Source organism: Monodelphis domestica, chromosome 1, assembly GCF_027887165.1.
Source record: "Monodelphis domestica isolate mMonDom1 chromosome 1, mMonDom1.pri, whole genome shotgun sequence".
Lineage (NCBI taxonomy): Eukaryota > Metazoa > Chordata > Mammalia > Didelphimorphia > Didelphidae > Monodelphis > Monodelphis domestica.
In genome coordinates, this window is record NC_077227.1 from 423,210,634 (window position 1) to 423,229,242 (window position 18,609).

At 36.0% G+C, this 18,609-nt stretch overlaps 1 protein-coding gene and 1 pseudogene across 1 annotated transcript; one reads left to right on the top strand and one right to left on the bottom strand.

Moving 5' to 3' along the window:
* The first annotated feature begins 4,955 nt into the window (after nt 1-4,955).
* On the top strand, nt 4,956-12,288 carry LOC100016896 (olfactory receptor 1361-like). Its single transcript, XM_001370590.3, has 3 exons — nt 4,956-5,873; nt 9,718-9,825; nt 12,139-12,288. Exons 1-3 carry the CDS (start codon nt 4,956-4,958, stop codon nt 12,286-12,288), a joined length of 1,176 nt encoding a protein of 391 aa, XP_001370627.3.
* On the bottom strand, nt 12,055-12,637 carry LOC100016932 (RING-box protein 2-like; annotated as a pseudogene).
* Between the last annotated feature and the right edge of the window lie 5,972 nt (nt 12,638-18,609).

Consider the following 18,609-nt stretch of genomic DNA (forward strand, 5'->3'; position numbering starts at 1 on the left):
ATCTAATATTATATAGAGAGAAATCTGGTAGCATCTGTGATGTCTTTAATATCATACAGTGAGCTTTGGCTCCAGCCTAAATTTAATATTTCTGTTCTTCGCTCTCTTGTGTACCTGCTTATATGTGCTCATACTTATTTGTGGGACAGCCTTTGAAGTCTTTTATATATACCTTCTTCATTCCAACTTCTTCCAATAAAAGACAGAAATGTTCTTGATACATACTTTAAGCTACAAACATCTGGATCAAATATCTCTGAAGTGTGGTACTGACTTAGAAGTGTTTTCAATATAAATTTTGGAAAATGTACAATAGTGAGGAATTTTAACAGTTAGAAAAGGACTTTTGACAGCAACCAACTGCATAGTTCTGAACTAACTTGAGCAAGAGAGTTACACACAATAATAATGCCTTCTACTGTTGAACAGCTTTAATTATTAGGTATACCTCTCTCATTTTGGACTAAAATCTGTCACTGGAATTAACCCCCTTCTCCCATATACACACCCAACAGTTCTCTCCTGGTTTTCCTGGTCCTTCTTTTTGGAGTCATTAAGAACAAATCTCTTCGTTGCTCCATAGGTTTGCCTTTCAGTTCTCGGTTTAATGGGAAAGAAAAAATATTGTATTTTGAGTCATATCTGAAATCAAACCATGATACCATTACTTATCAGTGGTGACAAGCACTTATTCTTTTTGGCAAGTCACTTGCCTTCTATGAGAATCAATATCTGTATCTATAAACAGAATGTTTTGGACTAGATGATTTTCAAGATCCTTTCCAACAATATAACATTTTCCCTCCAACTCCAAATTGTTTACATGCCTCTTTTTTGACAGATCATCTGCCTCCAAATTTCCTCAGCTGTGCTTAATAGCAAGTTGTACCTGGTCCCCTTTACCATCTGAATTATCGAAAGGTTGTAATTACTGGAGAGTATAAAGAATGTTCCTACACCAAAGTAGGAAAATCAGGACCTCTTGTATGAAATGGAAGACTAGAGAACTAGCAAAAGAGGCTCTTTGATGGTGGATGGGACCACATAAAGGATGCCAAAGCAGAGGGGGTAGATATCCATAGGGATCATATTCTATTTCTAATTATTATTATCATCAAGTAATGGTTATCAAGAGTAGAACTTATCCATTATTATCTGAGAAGTTCTTCATCACTCGAAGTCTTCAAGAAGAGGCTGGATGAACAATTGTCATGGATGCTGGAAAGGAGATTTTCTTTCAGGTATGGTTTAGAATAAGTAGTCTTTGAGATACTCCATATCTCCATGACTCTTTAGATAAACCATTGTGCCTTGATAATAGTGGGATTGTTGAAATATTGAGTTATATCTCAGTAAAATATTTGTAGGTTATGATTTGCTGTAGGCTAAAATTCAATGTGTATATAAGAAGGAAAGCTCCCATTACCTATGCCATGTGGAGTATCTCTACAGTCAGAGCTATGCGGAGAGATGAGATAAAGAATAAAGATGCTAGCTGAAAAGTAAATTAAGGGAAAGGGAATCAAGTCACTCTAAAGGGGGCTATGCATTTGTGTAGTACATAAATATGTTTACTGTTAATAGGATGTTTTAACATATAGTGTCCCAAGAATCTTAGTGGAATTTTCAACTATTATATATTATACATACATAGTCTGTTCCAAAAGTGTTAATGCAGTTTTGAAATGAGTAGCTCCAAAATGCACTAAGATTTTTGGACAGCCTGTATATCCTCTTTCTGATGACTTTCAAAACCTGTGTGAAAGGAGAGAGGGCAGGAATTATTAACTCCATTTTAATGCTAAGGATGTTAAAGAAGAAGTGACTTGCCCAGGGTAATATAATTATCAAGTGGTGGAGCCAGGATATGAACCTAGGCCTTCAATTTCAAATGCAATCTTCTTTTTATTGTGTGATAGGGGATCAGGATAGGAGCTGGACCTAGGGTTTCAGTACTCTAGGGAACCCCATACTAGAGAAATTCTCTCTATTCATGTAAGTTGGAACCTTATGTGCAAATTAAAGAGTTCAAGAGCTGTCTGGAACACTAAAAGGTACTTGGTTAGGATCATGTAGCCAATATGCATCAGAGATAGAGCTTTAAGCCAAGTCTGCTTGGCTTAGAGAGTTGCTTTCTATCTCCTATGCCATACTGCCTCTCATCTTTCATAGATGTCTCTATAAAAAGAAGAGTGAGTGAGTGAGTGCACTGGAGAAGAGAACTTTGTAGCATTTGCACTGGAGAATTAGACCAAGGGAAGGAAAATGGGCAAGGCAGTGATGGTTGTGGAGATCATGAAGGGAGTGAAAAACATATTTGCTATGAAGTAAAGTTATAAAGGAAAAAATAAACCATAGATTTACTCTGAGGTGCAGCAGTCAAAAAAAAACCTTAAATGACTTTAAGGTGCATTAATATGAAGTCTCTGCCCACTATAATAATAAATGTTAAAAAAGTGATGATACCACAACTTGATGGCTATTTTTAGTCTGAGCCCCATCTTTGACACTATTGGCAGACTGGAATTTGTTCAGAGAAGAAATTGGGGATGAAAAAATAATTGAAAACCATATTATGTAAGGAATGGTTGAAGGAAAGAGAAGACTTCAAGCAAACATGGTCAATATCTTCAAGTTGACATGAAGGAGTAAACTTGTTCTGCTCGTCCCCAGAAAGCAGCATTGGGATCAATGGGTAAAAAGACAAGAAGTCATATTTTGACTCAGTCTGAGGTAGAACTTTATAATAAGCACAACTCTCCCAAAGTTAATGATCTACTCAATGGGAATCTGATTACCTATTACTAGAGAACTTCAAGCAGTATCTAGATGTTTGCCTCTTAATTCTCTTGTAAATGAGATGCCTGGTTAGGTTGGAATTGATCTAAATGATCTTTGAAGTCCACTCCAGCTCAGGGATGTTATGAGTTGTATGCTACAGAAGTTGGAGAAAGCTCTTTGACTGAGCATGAGTTAAAATACCGGAACCTAATCAGAGAAAGTAATCATTTCAAGCAGTGTTAGGCCCTAGGCCAGACATTCTCAGGCTGACAATACTAAAACATGTGGAAGAAATGGGTCAATAGGTGAAATATCTAAGTAACTTAAAATTGCATTCTTTTTTTTATTTCTTGCAGCATCCCTCATGAACTGCAAAGAGCTTCTGCTTCCACTAAAAAAAATCCTTATTGCAGTAATAGCATTCATACCATTGAAATGGTAGCACTAAAGAACAGTGTGATTAACGGTATAAAATGAGGAGAGATATAGGTAATAATAACTAACTTTTCTCTAGTACTTTAACATTTGCAAAATGCTTTCTTCCATTCCAATGTTAGGAAGAAGATATTAGAAAGATCATAGTAGGATAGCTGGGTCGCTCAGTAGATTGAAGGCTAGATCTAGAGATGGAAAATCCTAGGTTCAAATCTAGCCTCAGACACTTCCTAGCTGTGTGACCCTGGGCAAGTCATTTAACCCTCATTGCCTAGTCCTTACTACTCCACTGCCTTAGAACCAATATACAGTATTGATTCTAAAAATGAAGGTAAGGTTTTTTAAAAAAAGAAAAATATTTCTCATTTCACAGATAAGGCAATCAAGTGTCAGAGAAATGATGTGATTTGCCTATGGAAAAACAGCTAGTTGGTTCCAGATGTGTCAAGGGAATATAATCACTCTGCCCACCTGAATAGCTTGACCTGCCCATCAAACATTCTGTCCTACTACATGCGGTACATCAATAAAAGTCAAGGTTTTGGGAGAATCGGGAGAGAACTGAGAAGAGAAGGAAGAAGGAAGAAGTTGGGCATGCAGGTGAAGAGAATGAGGAAGGGACTTGCAGGCTAGGGACCATGTGGTCAGGTTACTTATAGGAATGATTGTCTACCCTTTCCAATAAACTTTATAAAATATATATCTGGGTAGAAATATTATTTCAATTCCTACACAGAGCTAGGAATCAATCCATTGGATAGAACAATAATAACTTATGTTAATATAACACTTTAAAATGAAGAGTTTTTCTTATAACTACACCATAGTATAAGCAGATGAAGTATCATTAGCCTCATTATAGAGATGAGGAACTCAAGCTTCATAGAGGGGAAATTACTTATGATCTTACGGTTAGTAAAGCAATGAGCCAAGTTTTGAACCCTAGTTTTCAAATGACAAATTCAATGCTCTTTCCACAAAACTCTGCTGTCTCTCAGAGGTAGAGTTGTAGGATTTAGAGCAGGAAGAGACTTGAGACACAATTTGGTTCAACGTCTTAATTTTACGAATAAAGTAATGGAGACTCAGAGAGCTGATTTACTTTATCAAGAAAATAAATCTCAATTTGATTTCTTTTTTCAAAGTCACACAGGGAAGAAGTAGTAGCCTCAGTATGTGATCCAACATTTTCAGATTTCAAATCTAGAACCCTAAACTATCTACTTCTGTTTTAGAAGCCTATTTCTTCTACCTTCAAGATAAGCCTTCACATCTTATAACATCGTGGTATAGATATAGTCCTTGAGGTTTTTGTTTGGTCTCAAACTTAAATCTTTGCTGACTATAAAAAGACCTGAGAGGTCAACTTTCAAAAGACTTTAAGAGTCATTTCTGTTGAGTGTTAAGATATTTCTTGAAAAATTTTTTTAACCTTTACCTTCTGTCTTAGAATCAATATTAAGTATTAGTTTCTAGAAGTTTCTAGAAGAGCAGTTAGGGCTAGGCAATTGGGGTAAATTGACTTTTGGGGTCACATAGCAAGAAAGTATGTGAGGGCAGATTTCAACCTAGGACCTCCTGTCTCTAAGCCTGACTCCTGATTCACTGAGCCACCTAGCTGCCACTCTTGAGATGTTTATTAAGCAAAGTGTTTTGTGTCTCAGTATTCTCTCAAGGTCTTTTATGATATATTCCACCCTTCTTCCTCCTTCAGGCAAACCTCAATGTCCTTATCCTTGATGGAGACCTATAATTACACTTCAGTGACTGAATTTGTTCTCTTGGGTTTGACTAGCCAGTTGGATATACAGCCAGTCATTTTTGGGGTCATCTTTGCTATGTACCTAATTACTATAGTGGGGAATTCCATGATCATTACTGTAACCTGGATAGATCCCAAACTCAAGACTCCCATGTATTTCCTGTTGAGTCAGCTCTCCATCATTGACATCTGCTTCACCACCATCACTGTTCCCCAGTTGCTGATTCACACCTTCTCCCGAAGCAAGACTATCTCCTTTACTCAATGTATGACTCAGGTCTTTTTCTTTGTAGCTGTGGGCAACATGGAAGGTTACTTACTGGCAACTATGGCCTATGACCGTTACGTGGCTATTTGCAATCCTCTGCGCTATGGGGCCATCGTGACCCAGAAGTTTTGTGTTTCTATAGTCCTGGTGTCTTGGCTCCTCATGTTCTTGAATTCCCTTTTACATACCATCCTTGTCTCAAGACTTAATTTTTGCAGTAACCACATTTTGCACTTCTTCTGTGATCTCCCTCCCCTCATGCAACTCTCTTGCTCACGCCCTTTCATTAATGAGATAATTATTTTAACAGAAGGAGTTGCAGCAACCCTCTCCCCATTTGTTTTTATTCTGGCCTCTTATGTGTGCATTGCTGTCACTGTGCTTGGTCTACGTTCAACTGCAGGCTTACGCAAGGCTGTCTCCACATGTGGCTCTCACATAGTGGTAGTGACATTATTCTATGGAACTATTATCCGGCTCTACTTCCAACCAGTCAGTAGCTACACCTTGGACCGGGATCGGCAGGTGGCAGTCTTCTATACAGTGGTTACTCCTATGCTGAATCCTATCATCTATAGCCTGAGGAACCAGGAGGTAAAAGGTGCTCTTCAGAGAACGTTGAGGAAGATATTCTAATAAATGTGCAGCTGGTTCTACTATTTTTTTGAAAATTTTATTTAATTAATTAATCTAGAATATTTTTCCATGGTTATATGATTCACGTTCTTTCTTTCCCCTCCACCCACCTCCCTCCTGTAGCCAACGTGCAATTCTATTGGGTTTTAAAGTGTCATCGATCAAGATCTATTTCCATATTATTGATATTTGCACTAGGATGCTTGTTTATAGTCCACATTACCAGTCATGGCCCCATCAACCCATGTGATCAAACAGTTGTTTTTCTTCTGTGTTTCTACAACCACAGATCTTTCTCTGGATGTGGATAACATTCTTTCCCATAAGTCCCTCCTAATTGTTCTGGATTATTGCATTGCTGCTAGTAGAGAAGTCCATTATTTGATTGTGCTACAGTGTATCAGTCTCTGTGTATAATCTTCTCCTGGTTCTGATCCTTTCATTCTGCATCAATTTCTGAAGGTCGTTCCAGTTCACATGGATTTCCTCCAGTTCATCATTCCTTTTAGCACAATAGTCTTCCATAACCAATAGATACCACAATTTGTTCAGTCATTCCCCAATTGGCAGGCATCCCCTCATTTTTCATTTTTTGCCACTACAAAGAGCATGGCTATAAATATTTTTGTACAAGTATTTCCCCCTATTATCTCTTTGGGATATAACCCTGGAAGTGGTATAGCAGAATCAAAGGGCAGACAGTCTTTTAGTGCCCTTTTGGTATAGTTCCAAATTGCCACCCAGAATGGTTGGATCAATTCCCAAATCCACCAGTATTGCATTAATGTCCCTATTTTGCCACATCCCCTCCAACATTTATCACTTTCCTTTGCATTAGTTTTATCCACTCTGCAAAATGTGAGGTAGCACCTCAGAATTGTTTTGATTTGCAGTTCTCTAATTATAAGAGATTTAGAACACTTTTTCATGTGCTTATTGATCGTTTTGATTTCTTTATCTGAAAATTGCTTATTCATGTCCCTTGCTCATTTGTCAATTGGAGGATGGCTTGATTTTTTTGTACAATTGATTTAGCTCCATATATATTTGAGTAATTAGACCTTTGTCAGAGGTTTTTGTTATATTTTTCCCAATTTGTTGCTTCCCTTCTAATTTTGGTTGCATTGGTTTTGTTTGTACAAAAACCTTATAATTTAATGTAATCAAATTATTTATTTCACATTTTGTAATTTTTTCTAACTCTTTCTTGGTCTTAAATTATCTCCTTTCCCAAAGATCTGACACTTATATTATTCTGTGTTCACCTAATTTACTAATAGTTTGCTTCTTTATATTGAAGTTCAGTTCTACTTTGGATACTTTATCCATTATACAAAACAAACACAGCCATTCTAGACAACTGAATGGGAGGTATTGGGAACAGAGTTTTATTATCATTTTTTAGAGTTAATGAAACTTTACTGCATATAGAATGCATTATTTTCCATGCATTCACTTATTCTACTGACTGTGGCAGATCAACCCATCGTTAGGCTCTTAGCATATGGTCTTCATGAGCTGCTTTAACTTGAAATATTCACCACATTGGGGCTAATCTTCTTGCCCATAACCCCTCTGACATTAGCTAGCCTGGTCTTCAGTCAACTTACACATAGTTCTGTATGTACAAACTTTCCCTTTTTAGTTCTCTTTTCAGATCTTGTGTTCCAGTGTGCCTTAGAGAATTCAAGATCATGATGAGGCATCAGAGAAAGATTTTGGTGGAGGAATAATAGCATTTCATATCATTTTTATTCCTCTGTAATAGCTCATATTTAAAAGGTACTTTATGTGAATGCTCACATTTGATAACAGTTCTGTGAGTTAAATTTTATAGTGTTTTTGTTAACATGATACAGATGAGGAAACTAAGAATTATCAGACAATAAACCAGAATCAGAACTGGGACTGTACCCCTAGGTTTCTCAGGGTGAAGAGGTATTTTCTAGCAATTCAAGTATCTAATAGTAGGATGAGCTACCTCTTGAGGGGTTATTAGATGTACTTAAAAATAGGTCCAATGGCTATTTATGATATTGTAGGGTGGCTTTTGCTTCACATTAGGGTTGGATTAGATGTTCATTCTAAGAACAAGCTCCATGTCTGGTTCATTGCCTATTGAATCTCAAAGTTTTCCTCCTTACCAATACATTCAATTGTATAAAGCAGTGCTTATAGTTAATAAATACTTGATTACTGACAATTATAGATTCTTGATAACTTGAGTAATATTGCCTCTCAGTAATGATCATTTGGATGAATAATAGGAAATGGATTTTATGATGACTTTAGAGGGCACCTAGTCAGGTAAAGACTACAGTGAGAAAAACATAAGGGTAAGGCAATTGCCCAAGTGACTAGGAAATATAAGACGCCTAATTGGAGTTTATCTGTCCATTCTGTGGGACAATGAGAGCAGTGTGAGTTCTAAGGATGTCAAAGAGACTGAAAACCAAGGCCATATAAGCATGAGAAGAGTGAAGTAGGAATGTTTCATCCAAAGGAAATGAGGTGGATTGTAATGTGGGAAAAGAATCAAATGAGTTCTGTTTGACTCAAGGTACAGATATAGACACAAAGGGCTAAGTTTTCAAGAAAATATAAAAACCACCTAGGATTGTAGATTTAAATCTGAAATATACTTTGGATTCCATCTAGCCCCTTCTCATTTTACAGATAGACAATGGGGACCCAGGAACATTAAGTCCAGATTATAGAGAAAATAAATGTCAAAGGCAGGTTTTTAACCCTTTTCTTCTAAACTAAGTCAATTCTCTTTTTCCTGTACCCTGTCACTTTCCTAAAAATAGCCTCTTAACAATAAGATTTATCCATTCATGAAATTAGTTGCCTCTATATTTTAGCAAAGTACCCGTCATTGGCAGTCTTCCAGCAATCACAAGATCAGTACTTTATGAGGTTATTTCAGAGGATTCTTGCTTCATGAAGGATTTGAACTGATGACCTCTGAGATCCCTTCCAGCTCTAGGATTCCATGACTTCATATATGATGTAGATATAGGGGTGAAGATGGAGATACATCAATATGGGGTTAGGTGTCTGATGACCTGAGCCTTGAGAATATTTGGAAAGAAGAGAAACCCAACTATGAGGAAAGAGAGATGGTGGGACATTGTCTAATGTTATGGAATTGATGGTGTCTGTTAGGTCAATGTTGATAATAACATGTGACCTTTGTTGAGGTAGGTTTGTTATCTGTAGATTTCTGTTCAGAAGCAATAGAAAAGATTTCTAGCAATGATGACAACAGGAAAGAGTTTAATTTAGGTTATCAACTTTAAAAAATCACTTTTGCAATGATGAAGACAATTTTCAGATAAAACAGATTCAGCAAAGCTAAGAAGAGACATTGGTGCATTCTTTTACATTTAAAATTATGGGGGCACATGACTGATAAGATGCAGGACTAGACTATCTCTGATCCTCATGAATTCTCAAACCTCTTGGCAACTGAAAATTTTCAATAAATATAAAACAACTTCAGATATCTCTAAGAACCCCAAAGAAGGTCTACCTTATGTCTACCTTGAATTCACTCAGCATCCACCTTCCTGCACCATACTTCTGAGAGATAGGCTGTACTAGTTGAACCAAAGACCCAAGCCATCGATTTTAAAGAAAACCCTATTCCCTATATCAATCCCCTTTTCTCCCTCTTTCCAGTTCTTTGGAGATCTTGGCTCCAGGCTATGGAAGTTTGCTGGAACCTCAGTGGGCAGAGCCAAGTCGGTGCTCTCTGCTGCAAAAGAGCTCTTTAGGAGAACTGAGGAGCAGAAACAGGTGGCATGTGCCTGGACATGAAATAGAGCTCAACCTACAACCCAAATCACTATCTTCCCAGAGCCTCAGAGAACTAGACTTCAAACAACAGGCATCACCCTCAGCTTCAGTGGTGTCAGTACAGCAGTGTTCTGTCTGCTGGGTCAGAGAACTGAGAAACAAAGGAAAAGAGACAGGACATTGTATATATGGGACTGTTTGGTACTCCACTAACTCTGAACTGAAGAGCCTAGTGACCAGTTCTAGCCCCCTAAAAGTCACTTAATACAGTGAGCAAAGTTGATGAGTTTTGAATTTCTTACATCAGAACAGGCTGACTGACTTTGAGACCTGACCCCCAAAGAAACAATCATCAAAGATGAGGGAGTTGTAATAACAGCAAAGAGGAAAATAATAGGGGGAAAGATGGAAATTGCCAAATATCTGAGAAGAAAATTTAAAGTCTTGGAACATCTGAAATTATACTAGAAGGCAGGAGATTGTCAGATGTTAAGAAATTGATGGTGTCTGTTAGTTTGATGTTGTAGACCAGCTAAAGTCTGTTTGGGGCAGTTTGTTGGCTCAGTGATAGAGTACAAGGCCTGGAGTCAAGAAGATTTGAATTGAAATGCAGGTATCCTACTCTATGTACACCTAACATTTTTCATTTCATTTTTTATATTTAAGTTTATTTACCCATTTTGAATTCATTTTGGTATAGGGTATATATAAGATGATGATCTAAACCTAATTTTTCCCATATTATTTTCTAATTTTCCCAGCTGTTTTTATCAAAGAGTAAGTTATTTTCCCCAAAGCTGGGATCTTTGGGTTTAGGGAACACTATCTTGCTGAAGTCATTTACCCCTAATCTATTCCATTGATCCACCCTTCTTTCTCTTAGCCAGTAACATATTGTTCTGATGACCACTGCTTTATAGTACAGTTTAAGATCAGTACAGTTTAAGCCCCACATCCTTCACTTTTTTCTCCATTATTTCCCTTGATAGTCTTCATCTTTTGTTCTTCCAGATAAACTTTGTTGTAATTTTCTCTTAATCTATAAAAAAAGTTTTATGGTAGTTTGATAGGTATGGCACAGAGTAAGTAGATTAATTTGGATAAAATTGTCATTTTTAGTATTTTAGCTCCCCCTGCCCATGAGCAATTAATGTTTTTCCAATTATTTCAATATAGTTTTAATTACGTAAAAAGTCTTTTGTTGTGTTCATATAATTCCTGTGTTTGCCTTGGTAGATAGATTCCTGAATGTTTTATATTATCTAGATAAATATTTTTTTAATTTTAAAAAATTTTATTAGATTACTCAAATTCTTTAGTTTTCTAATTTTTTTTTTTGACTTTTGAAATGAAGCTCAGAATTCCTAATTTCTAAAAACAGGAAAGTAAGTAATTGTTTTCTTCTTTGAATTTGTTGAGATAAATATTTCTCTTTACATTTTTTCAAGCACTCACAGTTTACATTTTGGTATTCAGAGGCAAGTTAGTAACTTCCATTTGGAGAATTCTCTACTCTGAAACAAATGCCTTACATTCCAAATTTCTCCAGGCTGACTATCCAGTTCCAAAAAACATCTCCAAATGTAAAAAAAATTTGGTTAAGCTATCAGCAGTACCTACTTTAATGCTAATAAGCATTTGAACAAGAGATTTCAAAATTTTAATCTCAATTATCATATGCAAAGTTTTCTAAAAGAGACAAAGACAGAAATCACAAGGCAGAAATCAGATTACTTTAATATTTATTATCTCACAGCTCAAGTAATTAAACAATTTAATAGAATCCTTAATCTATGTTATGAGATTGTAATTTTCTTGTCTCAGGTCTAAGAAGTAGATAAAACACTGTTTTCTTATGGCTATTCATTCAATATAAATCACCAATAAAGCAATATAATAAAATAAAAGTCTGAACTAGAAATACTTATGTGCTCATAACTCAATGACTTTATAAAAGTCTGGGTATAGTTTTCACTAAAGGGTCAATATACAGCTTAATAAGACAATTAAAATTCAGTTTCTCAGAGAAAGAGAATTCTGATTTTTGGTTGTCCTGGTCACTGGTAGTTAGCCATAAAATTTGTCTTTTTTTTTTTTTTAAGAAAGCCCAAATCTTAGCTATCTGAAAAGAATGATGTATAAATTATTTATTTTCGTGGGTGGGGGTGGAGGGGAGGCACTATTAGTACCTAACCATCCCTATACATGAATTAGATTTAAATACTCTTTTATTCATGGCAGTAACTTTTAATGATTAACGATAAACATGCAAAAGCCCTCTTGTCTGAATGGAACTCACTCTCCTTATTTCCTTTTATCTAAGACTTTAATAAGATCATGAAAGTCATTGACATTGAAGCTGTTCTCTCCAATATGCCATTTCCAAGCAGTATCTACAATTCACACCAAAGAAAGAGAACAATGCCATCTGTTAACGCTGTGTTCTTACTTGTAGAGTAGTTCTGAAAAGAAAGGAGACCAAATTTTGCACTCCAACTTCAGCAAGTGTCCAAATCATTCTTTTAACCAAGCAAAGACAAGTGAAGTGATACCATCTTTGGAGTGTTCTATCCTTATACTCAGGTCCTCAGACCCCAGCACTTAACGAAGCCCTGGACTTTCATTTGCCTATTCTCTGGACAACCCAGTCCTGTTGGCACAACGGGCAGCGATTGTTCTGTTTCACCCACAGGAACATGCAGCAATTATGGAAGGAATGGTTGCACTCTCCTCAGACCACAACACAGTCTTCTTGTTTGTTTTCAGCTTGACATCTAAGACAGGCATCCATCACCTGGACCCGGCAGATGACGCACGTGTTGCACTCCACGGCCCAGCTCCACATGGCCACCGCGTTCCACTTCTTAAGCGAGAACATCTTGTCGCCTGAGGAGCCCGAGCCGCCAGTGTGAGGCCGGCGCGCAGGACTCCTCTTCGTCCTCCACGTCGATCATGGTGGCACCGGCGGGCCGGCCGTCCTTCAAGGTAGAGGCTTGGGGCGAGCGTGCCGGGGAGCTATGGCGGCGGGGCCAAGCCTTCTCGGGAGAGGCTGCCTCTAGATGGATATTTAAATGGAGTTTCTCTTTCTAACTCCTGCTGCTGAATTTTGTTGGAAATAGATAGGAATGCTGATGATTTATGTGGATTTATCTTGTACCTTGCAAACTTGCACAAGTCGTTAAATATTTTCACTAGTCTTTTAGTTTATTTTCTAGGATACCATAATATAATATGCAAAGAGTGATAGCTTGGTCTCCTCATTGCCAGTTTTAATACCTTCAATTTCTGTTTCTTCTCTAATTGCTACTGCTAGTGTTTCTAGTACAATGTTAAATAATAGAAGTGATAATGCATCCTTGCTTCACTCCTGTTCTTATTGGGAAGGCTTCTAACTTGTCCCCATTGCATAAGATAACTTGCTGATGGTTTTAAATATATACTGTTTATTATTTTGAGGAATGACTCTTCTATTCCTATAATTTCTAGTGTTTTTAATAGGAATGGATGTTGCATTTTGTCAAAGGCTTTTTCTGCATCTCTTGACATGTAATTTCTGTTGGTTTGATTATTGATATGGTCAATTATGTGGATAGTTTTTCTAATATTAAAACATCCTTGCATTCCTGGTATAAATCTCATCTGGTCATAGTGAATAATCCTCCTGATAAACTTGCTATAGTCTTTTTGCTAGTATTTTATTCAATAAATTTGCATCTATGTTCATCAAGGAGATTGGTCTGCAGTTTTCTTTCTCTGTTTTTGGTTTTTGAATCAATGCCATATTTGTGCCATAAAAAGAATTTAGTAAGGCTCTTTCCTTGCTTATTTTATCAAATAATTTGTATAATATTAGGATTAGTTATTCTTTAAATGTTTGATAGAATTTACCTGTGAATCCATTTGACCTTGGGAATTTTTTCTTAGGAAGATCCTTGATGGCTTATTCAATTTCTTTTCTGAGATGGGATTAGTTAAATTAGTTAAATATTCTATTTCCTCTTTTATGAATCCCCCCCAAAAGGGTGAATCCCAAATAAAAAATAAAATAATAAAAAATAATTTTAAAAATCCCAAAAAATAAAAATAAAAAAATCCCAAATAAAAAAAATCCCACAAAATAAAAAGTAAAATAATAAAAACCCAAGTCAGCTGCCAAATTTTATGGTGATGTAATTGATATAGTAGAGAACATTTTAAGAAGAAGGAGGAAAGAAGGGACTAATAACTGGCAGGAAGATAGGAGATCTAGAAAGTAAGGGTTTGAGTGTGAAGGAGGAAAGAATCAGCTTGACTTCCAAAGAGGCTTAGCCAAGATGCCCGAACCTGAAATCAGCTCCAGGACAAACTCACCATCCAACACTCCAAGATGTCAGAATGCTTAGCATGCTGCCAGCCAGAGTAGTCTCTCTAGGGAAAGAGAAAGAGGCAGAAAACGGACATGCCTTATATGGACATTTTTACATCACTTTTCTGTATCTCATTTGTACCAATAAGGACTTAGTTTGACTTAGGACAGCCCAGAGGTCTGTCCCTTTTTTGCACATGTCTGTTGAAGGCCATCTCCTCAGATAATTGAATCTTGAGTTTGATGCAGACCTTTCAACATCTTGTTAAACTGAGTAGGGTGGAGAATGTGGGTTTTCCAAGACCTGATTCTGTTATTCAAGTATCTCCATTGTTATTCATCAGGAAATAGCTAAATCAGATCTTCTAAAGAATGGTCTGATTAAGGTGGAATAGTTTTAAAATTCACACTAGGCAATTTATATTTTTGTAAATATTAACCCATTTCATCTACATTGTGATATTCATTGCCATGTAATTAGGCAAAATAGTTCTTAATAATTACCTTAATTTCCTATTCATTAGAGGTGAAGTCACTCCTTTCATCTTTGACACACCTAATTTTGTCTTCCTTCTTTTTTTCTTTAGATTAACCACATAATTTTAATTTTTAAGAAATCATTTTTTTTCAGTAAGATTTTGTGCCTTTTATTACATTTGACTAATTTTTATTTTTAAGGTGTTCTCTAGTGAATTTTTGTCTCTTTTGCCAAACTGCTATTTTTCTTTTTGTAATTTCTTGTATCACACCCATTTATTTTCAAAATTTTTCCTTTACTTCCCATTTATTTTTTTAAATCTTCCAGGAATTTTTGTTGGGTTTGCATCTAATTTGCATTTTTCCTGGGAGTCTTTCCTTGTTGTTTTCATGTTGTTATCTTCTTATGAGCTTCTGTTTTGGTCTTTCTTGCTAGCAGAGTAAATTTTTATGGTATGTTCTTTTGTTGTTGTTTGCTCATTTTTCTAGCTTATTTCTTGATTTTGAATTTTATGTTAAAATTGGGCTCTGCTCACCTGGGGTGGAGAAAGCATTGTGCAAATCCTCAGACTTTTTTGAATTGCTATTCTCAGAGCTAGTTTTGGGGTTATGCAATTTTTTGGTGCTTCCTAGATGGTGTTATCCTAGAAGAGGTATAGTTTCTGCTCTCCTGGTCTATACTCTGGTCTTTACCTAAGAAAGTCCCTTGGTCTCCTATAGTCACAAGTGTTAACACTCTTTTCAGTCCCAGAACTGAGACCAGGGTCTCTATTAATCATTAACACTAACTGAACGATGACAATGGAGTTGCCAAACAGTACTTGGCCTTACACCCAGTGTTAGTTCAGGATCCTCTGATATCTCTTTCTAACTGTACAATTCTCTTACCACCTCTTGTTTTAGAATTCCCAAAGCTCCTTTTGCTGCTGCTATTGCAGGCACTTCCAAGACTCACCACTAGTGCTACCACTGCCTGTACTTCAAACTGGCCCCTCCTCAGAAGTCACAGGCTTTTCTATTGACTACCTAAGTTGTCTTGGACTGTAAAATGTCTCACTCTAACCTTTTGTTGGCTATGCCACTTCAGAATTCAATTTGACATGTTATTTTAAAATTGTTTTGAGGTGAATGTTGGGAGAGATTAGTTGGGTTGCTACCTCTGCCATCTTGACTCTACGTCTATCTTGAGCTGAATTTGAAGAAGAATGAAATTCTAAAACGTGAAAACAAGGAGAGAGTACATTCTAGACATTCGAGAGAATCCTTGCAATGTCATGGAGGTGGGAAATAGGATACCAAATTCAGGGAACAGAAAGAAATTCAATTGGAATATAAAGTAATAGAAATATGTTAAAAAATCTCACTTCCCCAATTTGTGCCCTTATGCTAGTGAATGGGAAAGAAAAAAGAAATGGGAAGGAAAGAAACAAGCATTTATTAATTGCATACTATGTGTCAGTCACTGCACTAAGCACTTTACATTTTCTCCTCACAACAACCTTAAGAAGTGGTTGTTACTATTATCCCCACTTTATAGGTGAGGAAACTGAGAAAGATAAAGTTTAAATGACTTAACCACTCATATAGCTAGTTAGTATCAAAGGTCAGATTTGAAATTAGAGTCTAAAATTTGTAATCTTCTTGACTTCAGGTGCCATGATCTATCCATTATATAATTGTCTCCAGGGGACTTTAATATCCTCAAGGAGGTTACTTCAGCCTCCCTAAGTTCACAATTCATTAGCCTTCTTGAATTCCTTGACATACTCTTTTAGCCCATCTTAGCTTTACATAGGATGGTCACATAATAAATCTTATGATTACCCAGAGTATTCATTTTCCTAATGAGAATCTTTGACATTCTCTTACCTGAACAACTAGCCTTCCAACTCTCTCTATACTTCATCCTTTGCAAATTCATTCTTTGCTCTCATGAAGACTTCAATCCTTTCAATCCACAATACTTTCTCAGGTTATTATTTCTAAACTGAATTCACTTTCTTCTCTCTCCAACCTCCATTCAGTATTTAACCATTTCAATTTTTCAGTTTTCTATTCTTGAATCTGTTGTTGAAAGTGTTGTTGAATCTATACTCATTTCTTGTTAAATATCAACTTTGAATTATTTCCACCATCCACTTTTTCTGCTCTGACTTGAAAGCTACTGAATGCAGTTAGATGGAGTATCACAGCTATGCTGACTGTATACATTAATGATTCATGATATTCAAGCACAAATAGACCTTCATTGCAACCAGGCAATCTTTTTTATTATTCCCTAATTTATGCCCCATTTCACTCCCCATGCAAGCTGTTCCAAACTTCCCCTTTCTTTTTCAAACCTCCCACACCTCTCCTCATTCCTTTTTCTTTTTCATTTGAGCACCTAGATTCTTAAGTTTACTGAGAAAATTGAGACTCTCAATTTGAATTTGAACTTCTCCCACTATCTTCATCTCAAAACTTATTTCATTCACAATTTTCTATTATTTTCCTATAGTCCCTTCCAAGAATAAGCCAAAAAGAGAAAAAACACATGCAAAAAGAAATTTTGTAATCTTGAAGGGGCATTAAAAAAATAAATAATTGGAAAAACTGGGGGAATGGTTTAACAAGTTATGCCATGTGAATTACTGAATATTATTTTTGGGTAAAGAATGATGAAAAAGATAAATTCAAGGGCATTGAGAAATGTTTAGAAGTTTGAAGGCAACAGATTATGAATTAATATAATGCAGTACTTTCTAACGATCACAGCTGTCCCAAAGCAATGTGGGCAGAAGGATTTGAGCTATGTTAAATATGATTTAAAGGAAGTTGAAGAAAGTTCTATCATTGACCATCAATAGGAATAGAGAAAACTTGATGACGAAATTTATTTTAAAATATTTTTATTGATATCTGTTGTTTTTGAAAGAGATTAGAAATGTCCCTTGCATCACTACACTGAGGAAGGATATAGTTAATAAGTTTTTCTTATTAGTTTAAGACTACAATGTCATTGGTAGTCTTTGTTTCTTTTTAATATCACTTTCAATTACCTTTTTTTCTCACTTCCAGAGAGCCATAACAAAGATTAAGCAAAAGAAATAAAGTTTAGCAAAACCAGGCAGCACATCAACCAAATCTTATATGTAGTTCTTTGGACTCACTGATCTTGCATCTCTGCAAATAAAGTAATATGATACACTCTAGTATCTCCTCTTTGGTTTATACCAATTTAGTCATTAAAATTTCTTAGCATCCTAGTTTGTTTTATGGTTGTCCTATCCATTTACATTGATATAATCATTGCATATATATTATTTTCTTTGTTCTGTTTGCTTTGATATGCATCAGTTCATATTAATCCTTTCCTGCTTCTCTGTTTTCTTACTATTCATCAGTTTTTACAACAGTGTAAGGGTTAAATGGTAGGAGTTTGGCAAAAGTAAGGAGAATAGTTGAATAAAACAGTTTAATTTGAGAAGTACAGATAAAAAAGAGAAAAGAGAGATTATTATTCTAATACTTAATGACTATACCTAAATTCCTAATATTAACTTTAATAAATTAATAAAATTTCTAAAATCCTACTTCTAACTGTCTTCTGAGGACAGTGTCTTCTTGCTTGGCCTGACCAGGCCTATCTAACCTACACTATCTAAAATTGATTCACTGACTACCTACCTTCCTAAATAAACAGATATTCACCAGTCACAACCTTCTTAAATCTATTTCTACCAATCAACTCTCAGTAGCAAACTGTCAGTAGCCCTTGACTAAGAGACAGACCTCCTGCAGAGACTCTAACTGCCAACTGTTCCTTACTTATCCCCCTCATCTCCTAAGTAACAGAATCTTCAGCTCTCCTTCACTGGCCCCTGTCAATTCTGCTCCACTTAGAAAAATTGCTTTTCTACCTCTTAAAGAGACAGAGGGAGAGATTTTAAAAATCCCTTTAACAACAGCAATATTCCATTACTTTCCTTTATCACTGTTTCTTTAGCCATTCCCCAATGAATGGGCAGTTACTTAGTTTCTAGTTCTTTGCTACTACAAAAAGTGCTTCAGCAAGTAGTATGGTGAATACAAGACTTGTATTTTTGTATTTGGGATATATTC

What these genes read in the sequence shown, in the direction of transcription:
- LOC100016896 (XM_001370590.3), top strand. Translation starts at nt 4,956, where the DNA reads ATGGAGACCTATAATTACACTTCAGTGACTGAATTTGTTCTCTTGGGT. An exon ending in TTCAGAGAACGTTGAGGAAG is followed by an intron (nt 5,874 to 9,717) that starts ATATTCTAATAA and finishes ATAGAGCTCAAC; the next exon opens with CTACAACCCAAATCACTATC. An exon ending in AGCAGTGTTCTGTCTGCTGG is followed by an intron (nt 9,826 to 12,138) that starts GTCAGAGAACTG and finishes TCTTACTTGTAG; the next exon opens with AGTAGTTCTGAAAAGAAAGG.